General features: G+C 36.0%; 2 protein-coding genes across 2 annotated transcripts in view; both read right to left on the bottom strand.

The window, feature by feature from the left end:
- Positions 1-212: 212 nt before the first annotated feature.
- LOC110420233 (glutathione S-transferase L3-like) lies at positions 213-2,989 on the bottom strand. Its single transcript, XM_021433473.2, has 10 exons — positions 2,869-2,989; positions 2,684-2,755; positions 2,484-2,544; positions 2,264-2,350; positions 1,729-1,827; positions 1,537-1,639; positions 1,383-1,459; positions 1,040-1,147; positions 500-580; positions 213-399 (listed from the first exon to the last, which is right to left on the bottom strand). The coding sequence occupies exons 1-10, from the start codon at positions 2,877-2,879 to the stop codon at positions 388-390; spliced, it is 711 nt and encodes a 236-aa protein (XP_021289148.1). The 5' UTR covers positions 2,880-2,989; the 3' UTR covers positions 213-387.
- Positions 2,990-6,324: 3,335 nt separating this feature from the next.
- PDE149 (integral membrane TerC family protein) overlaps positions 6,325-7,185 on the bottom strand; it is a 3,503-nt gene continuing 2,642 nt past the window's right edge. The window contains exons 12-14 of the mRNA XM_021433474.2: positions 7,179-7,185; positions 6,825-6,882; positions 6,325-6,726 (exon numbers count right to left, since the gene is read on the bottom strand). The exon at positions 7,179-7,185 is cut by the window's right edge and continues 52 nt beyond it. Coding sequence (XP_021289149.2) covers positions 6,635-6,726; positions 6,825-6,882; positions 7,179-7,185 — 157 coding nt within the window. The 3' untranslated portion in view covers positions 6,325-6,634. The remainder of the gene's footprint in view (positions 6,727-6,824; positions 6,883-7,178) is intronic.

Genomic DNA, 7,185 nt, shown 5'->3' with positions numbered 1-7,185 from the left:
CTTTTGTTAAATACACTGTCGGGGCTTGGATTGGACTGACACCCTCGTAATTTTGCATAGTCCATTGTTTGGTTTTTTGTTTAATTACAATGTAAGCACAAATACAAAAGAATCTGTCAACAGAATTCTAAGCTACGGGAAAGCATAAATTAATCAAAGTGGGTAACTTAGATTTGGAGTTGTATCACTGAAAACTTATATGAACAGCCAAATTCAACACATCATCTCAGTGCTTCAAATTTATTTATGTAGATGGCAAGTACAAGTACAAAGTCTTTGACACTGACACAAGAACACCATAGCTTTGGACAGAAAGAAGAAAAAACAAACAACACTGAGGAAACACTGAGCTTATCATCACGTATGTATCTTAAGATGGCAGCAAGTTCACTTTTGGACCTGCAACAAGATTTTACTTCACTGGTTAGCAACTTCTTGCAAAATTAACCAATGATGAAACAGTAGTAATCTAAGTTAAGGTGCCAAGTTACTATAGTACCGAGAAATGCTTCTTATAAAATGCCACTAGTTCTTTTGGATCGGTTTTTGTCTGCTTATAGGTGTCAATCTTGTTCATCTCCTGCATCACCAAATTTATGACAACAAAAAGTATTATGACAAGAACTGAAATGATAAAAGAATATGATGCAGTAGGGGCAGAAAAACACCAGTAAAAGTTAAGGCTAATTTGAAAGGAATAATAGCATTCCTGGCAAACATGAAGGCAATAACACAGAGAGCGAGAGAGAAAGTAAATGGTAGTGAACTAGATGTTAGCAGAACAATTCTATGTGCAAAGCATTTTTAACAACTTTGTTTAAGCCTGCATGTCTTCAGCAGCAGTGACAATATTAATCTCAAGGCCATTTTTTTATGGGATTTTGCATGGCTAAACAATGAGCACAGCATCAATTCTACATTTCTACAACCAAACAAGTAAACATGATGGTAGAACCAATTCTTTCATTGAAATTTAGACCATAGCAGGTAAATTTCACCAGTGGATGTAGACAGAACATCTAGCTTTCAAAAAATATACCTCAATCCATGCTGCCAGTTTAGGCCGGCCTGCTATGATGTCGTACTGAAACACCTCCAATAAGAAGATCTGGAATCTTTCAACAAAAGGAATGTAGGCAATGTCCGCCTGAAAACAACAGAATTCCATTCTTATATCTTAGCAGAGAAACTCAAATGATAAATAATAATAATATAGCTTTACTTATAATTACAACAGTGCAACCAAACTATAATTTTTTCTGAGCGATGATCATTAGTTTAAATATTTACATGTTTGAATGCATTGCACCTCAATTAAGAAACAACAACATAAAATTGCAGCACGAGGAAAGTAATTTAGCATCACTGGGAAGCCAGCTTACCAGACTAAACTGGCCAAGGAAGAATGGACCATCATCAAATTTCTGAAGAGCATTTTCTACGTAATCAAAAACAGCACCTGATGCAAGTCACAAATTGTAGTTAGTTCATATAATTAAGAAAAACACAGTCAGTAAAAGAGCAGCACATACTAACCAACTTCTTTTGCCGGGTCCCCTTTAAACGAAGTAAACACTGTCCGTACGAAGGTGTCCAGATATGATAACAACTCCTCAAAGAACTTCTTTTTCTCAGGATCCTAAAACATTTTCAAAAGATTATTTAAGTTAATTTAGACATAGGAGAGAAGCCTTCATCGAGGGCACTAAACGAGTCCAAGGATCTTACATTAGGTAAAAGAGAAGGTCCTTCAAAGTTGCTATCAACATATTTAATTAGATCAAGACTCTCCCCAATGATTTTCCCATTATGCTCCAAGGCGGGCACCTGGAAATGAAATTAACATAATAAACAATAAAGGAAAAGGGTACAATAAAATTCGAACTTCAATAGTGACCTTAAAGTTTGACCAAGACTCCAAAAGTAATGTTAGGAAATTTATCTCTAATTTCTTATTCAAAAGAGGTCTTTCGCCCCTAGCCACAACTCAATATATAATAGGAACAAATGCAATTCCATAAGTTACCCACTCAGAACAAAAAGTCCAATAAGTCCAAGCATCAAAATATTTTAACAAAATGACAGAATAGCTTGGATCAACATTTTCCATAAAGCACCATTTGAAAAAATTCTCCATGGACCTTGGAGATGCGATCCTAAACAAGATCAACTAGCTCTGCCCAATTTACAACAGATCTTCAACCTTTTTTTACTTGTTCATTATTGGAAACGCATAATAGATTATTATCTTCACATGACTCACCTTGTTTTCAGGGTAAACTTTTTCCTTGTACCAAACAGGTTTGTTTTGAAGGTTCAAAGGAACCAATTTAATCTTGTCTTGCAACCCCTGCAACTCAACAACATTCAAATCAATTATTTACATGAAACGTTGGGGAAGGAAGACTGAGGGCCGTTACAAATCAGAAAAAAAAAATTACAAAGAAAGGAGAGTGCAAACAAAATCAAGGGAACAAGACAACCTTATAATTCCTGGTGATCCACACACGCTGTGCAAAAGGGCAAGTATAACCAATATACAACCTTTAAAAGATTAAAAAAAAAAAGGTGAACTTTATCATCAGGGCAAGAAAAATAATCAAACAAAATAGCAGTAAAAAAAAAAAAAGAACCTAACGGAAAATAGTATTCTAAAGAAAACCCAGAAAAAAGAGTGTGAAACCTGGTAGTTCCATCAAAGAGAGGGGGTTGCTCAGCAGTAGCATCCAATGTCGGAGGCAAAACCTCTACAGTACTAAAATCACAAACCAAAGGAAAAGACTTAAAAAGACATGAACTTTAGAGAAACCCACAAGCCAAACTTGACAGAGAATCTTCAAAATTAAGAAGGTAGTCCAAGATTCTTACCCACTAGCCATTGCTGTTGGTGAATTCTGGAGAGTAATGCCCTTTCTTTTTTTTTTCTTTTGGTTCACAATTGTGTCCACAAGTGAAAAGGAAATAGTGGCCTTATATTGGGGTGAAAGTGATTCAAGTGATAGTCAGCAGTGACGTAAATGAGACGCACGTTTTCCTTTTCTCTTCGGATGTATTGAGCCGTTTTCGCTGTCAAGATCATGGCGGCTTATATTTTCCCATAATTTTTTTTTTAGTTTTTTTTTTTTAAGCGTTTGTGCTACAGCGGATATTTTCCCATAATCGTCTCTGTTTTTCCAGTTTTTCTTCTTGGATGAATGAATTTTATCCTCAGCCGTTTTGCTATATTTGCTACGTTACCTTTGACCAAACAGAAGATGGAGAGATCCTGAAAGTCGTCATCAACGACGGCACCCGACTGGCAACTATCTCGTACTCCTACGTTTCTTTGTAATTTTGTCCTTTTCTCTCTGTCCTATAAGCTGCCCCAATCAATATCAATGGTCAAGGTACCATACTACCATTAGACCATTAGGCTTTAAGAATTGTATGAAATTTAGTGATGAATTGTTTGTTTAGAGGCAGAAAGGCTAATTCCTGAACAACAGTAAGGAAACCAACATGATGAAAAGTTGATGTAATGATGCGGAAAAATGAAGTGTAGGTGTATTAATAGAAATAATAATTAATTAGATATTTTTTAAGAGGAAAAATATATATATATACAAATATATTGAGATTTATTTTTATATTGTTAGCAAGAATATTAAGTTATACTATTACAAACTCATAATTTATAGTAACAATTAACAATTTACATTAATAATTGTTTAAGCACTAACTTTTTCTCTTTTTTGGGTTTGTCACTAACTTACTAACACATCATGAAATATCTAATTAATTTTTAATGTCATGATTTATATGTATGTCGTGAATTTTGTTTATAATTAAATTAAATGAACATAAGTTCAAAGGTTCTAGGAGTTGCGAGGATATATTTGTCCTGATTTGATTTATTTTCATTTTATTTCTTTGCGTTTATTTTATTTTGTTTTTGTGGCCCTTGGGTCTTTAAAGGTAACGGGCTTATGACCCTCTAACATAAATGGGTAAGACAAGTAATTGTCCTTGGGCTAGTAGGCCCACAAACAACAAAAATCAGAAAAAATAACACACAATTGGATCAAACCAGACAAGTTCAAAAACAGAAACAAACAAAAAAAATTCAAGAAAATCAATCAAAAGAAAAAAAAATAAAAAGGAAAGTTCATCTCCCAAATCTCTAAAAGCTCTAAATATTATTATCAAGAAATATCTATCCAAGATCGAATCAAATCAAGGAAATTAAAATCACATATCTGCAAATCAATCAAAAAAGGGAAGTGAAAAGACCTATAAATTTCAAGCCCTCGACACTGGAACGGACACACAGAGAAGAAAACCCTAGGCAAACACAGAAGCAGATCCCCCATACAAAACCCAGCAAACCCCATGCAAAACAGAAGCAAACCGTATACAGGGACTAACGAGTTAGGAGTTATTGGGAGGCATGTTTATTGTCATGAGGTGAAATTTAAATCTAATTTCATATAATTTTAAATTTTAAAAATAAAATTTAAATAAATTTATAAATTATATATTCACATTTTCAATTGAAAAAATATGTTTAATAGATAATGAAAGATACATGCTTATATACTCAATATCCATCCAATTGTGCAACGCTAAATGTGCATCTTTTCATAAATTGAGTTCAATCGCACATGTTTTTTAACATGTACAATTGAGTTCAATTGTGCATGAATTCATCTGCCATGGCCTAGGCTTGATCATTTTTAGGAGTGTGCGACGGTCGGTTGGATCGCCCAACCGACCACCACCATTGGTTACAATAACGACGGTTGTTTTTTCTAACGCGTTGCTTCGATCGGTCTCGGCGCTAATCGGCCGGTTGTCGGGGGGGACTCTTTCCTCCTCGAACCGACCAAAAAATCGACTAAATTAATATAAAAAAAATCCATCGGCCCCGACGGCCCGCCCCGACCTCACTAATTCCCTTTTCGAGTCCGACCTAAAACTCCTACCCATCGCCGACCTAACTCCTTCCCCCCCCCGGCGAATCCCGATCTAACTCCTTCCCCCCTCCGGTGAATCCCGCCCTGATTCCCCCCCCCCCCCCCCTCCAACGAGTCCAGACCTTATTCTCCCCCCAGGCCCCCACCCTCCCGCAAGTCCGACCTGATTTCCCCCCCCTCCCGCGAGTCAAACCTGATTCCCCCCGACCCGCCCCTCACGCGAGTCCAGACCTGATCTCACCGACAGAAACCGATCTAAAAAACCGACCGAAACCGACTTTATATCATTGCGTTCGATCGGTTTAATCCCAAAAATTTTTGGTCGATTTTGACGAAAAACCGACCCGAACCAACCCATGCACACCCCTACCATTTTTAGATAGGTCTGCAAATCGTTGTCGGAATGATAATACACGGACCCGCTTAAGAATTTTGCTTCACTTTTACTAAAATAATGAGCTATAGATCAAATTCGATACCTCAAGCACCTAAGGTGACTTCAATTAAAAGTTTCCTGCTTTTATGAAACAAACAAGATTTACTGCTTTGAAGATAAATTCCTCGAGGAAAATTACGTTTTAAGCAACCTACATGCAAAAATGCATCGGTAAAATAATAATATTATTGGTAAAGTTACTGTTAAATGAAAGAATGATTCAGTAAGTATAACGGTAAGACCAATAATAAATGAAAACATGATTGAATGGCAAAAATGCATTACAGATAGAACACCCTTTAATAGTTCTTTCATTCCTCACTCCATTAAGCAACAATAAAACCTATAAATGTTAATAGATTACAAACACAGAAACTTACTCTTCTTGTTTGACATTCAACAAACAAAACGTTAAAATTATGAATCTAAAAAGATAAGGTTCTCAAGATCTGGTTGGGAGTAAGAACACAGTCATGCGGGCATAATTGAAGTTTGCTTTTTCTGCAATTCAATCAGCCACTCAGTTTTCTTCACAACAAGCATGACAAAACCTGCAGGAAGAGGTTCCTCAACCAGCTGATGCTCTGAATTACAGCATCAACTTCCCAGCGAAGAGGTCTAAAAGGATCATTCACTGAAGATATGAGAACAGCAGAATCTGACTCAAAAACAGCTTCCTTAAACAGCAGAAAGAAGGCTAATTTATTTCCTTTGAGAAGTGCCCCAGCCTTGCTTACAAGACTGGAACTGTATGAAACCACCGTGGCTGGCCCATGAATAATATTCCCTGATCTATCCCTATAAAATGGTCCAACTCCTGTCCTCGCTAAGCATGAGGTTAATGTGACGTTTTGCTTTTCTTTCACATTGTATACAATCTCTACAAATATTCAGCTAAATCTATCATGGATAAATTTAAATTGTTTAAGGCATTACTGAAAATAACTTTCTCCCATCAATGGCAATCTTTTAATTATTTATGCCTAGTGATACTAGTAACTTTTTTATAAAGCTTTCCTTGAATACATTCTTTTCACCTCACGTCAAGAACAGAAAACAAAGGAGTTACTAAATGAGCAAAAAAAGACATGGAAGAACGAGAAATAGCTATCATTGATCTTCATTGAAGGTTGAAGAGAGGTGAGAAAAAAAAGAATGCGCAGCAATTTGCATGCTTCCTTATATTGAAGAATAAACATACAGAATACAGACCCTTCACCTGCTCTTGCATTTAACTTGATTACAGCTAGTCAGCCTTCTTAGCTAAACTCAGCAGCACTCCAGCGCCAAGACTTGCCGCTACAAAACCAAGTGATGCCTCTGTAGATATATGAAATCCTGCAGAAAAGTAGTTAAAATGTTAAATGTTCTCTTTTCAGTTATTAAACTGAATCAAAGAGATTTTATATTGACTGATACAGATCCAAGGTACAAACCAAAGAAATCAAGAATCATTTTGCACCCAATGAAACCTAGAACAACTCCAATGGAAGGCTGCCAAAGCAAAGGAACAGAAAAACCAGTATAAAAGTTGTCAGAAAAAATTGGTACTTATCAACATCCAACAATAATCTATGCAAGAATTAAAAATTGCCAGCAGAATATTGTGATGAACCAATTTGTACGAGTTGCACGGATGTATTTCTCAAGGGCCCAGATAATCTTTGATTATATTATATATGAAAATTCATCACATTCTCTTCAGTATACAACATATGTTTTAAGTTCTACATGTTCACTTGCATTCACTCAAAGGCATGCATAAGAAACTCAAGACGGTAAAACTTTACCTGTAGA

The sequence above is a fragment of the Theobroma umbraticum genome, unplaced genomic scaffold (assembly GCF_002168275.2).
Source record: "Theobroma umbraticum cultivar Fairchild unplaced genomic scaffold, ASM216827v3 scaffold_86.0, whole genome shotgun sequence".
NCBI classification, from domain to species: domain Eukaryota; kingdom Viridiplantae; phylum Streptophyta; class Magnoliopsida; order Malvales; family Malvaceae; genus Theobroma; species Theobroma umbraticum.
This window is presented reverse-complemented; position numbering and strand designations above follow the sequence as displayed.

Excerpts from the sequence above, each read along its gene's own strand:
- LOC110420233 (XM_021433473.2), bottom strand. Across the intron at positions 1,460-1,536 it reads GGACCCGGCAAAAGAAGTTG|GTGCTGTTTTTGATTACGTA; the intron begins GTTAGTATGTGC and ends GACTTGCATCAG. Across the intron at positions 581-1,039 it reads AACTGGCAGCATGGATTGAG|GAGATGAACAAGATTGACAC; the intron begins GTATATTTTTTG and ends TTGGTGATGCAG.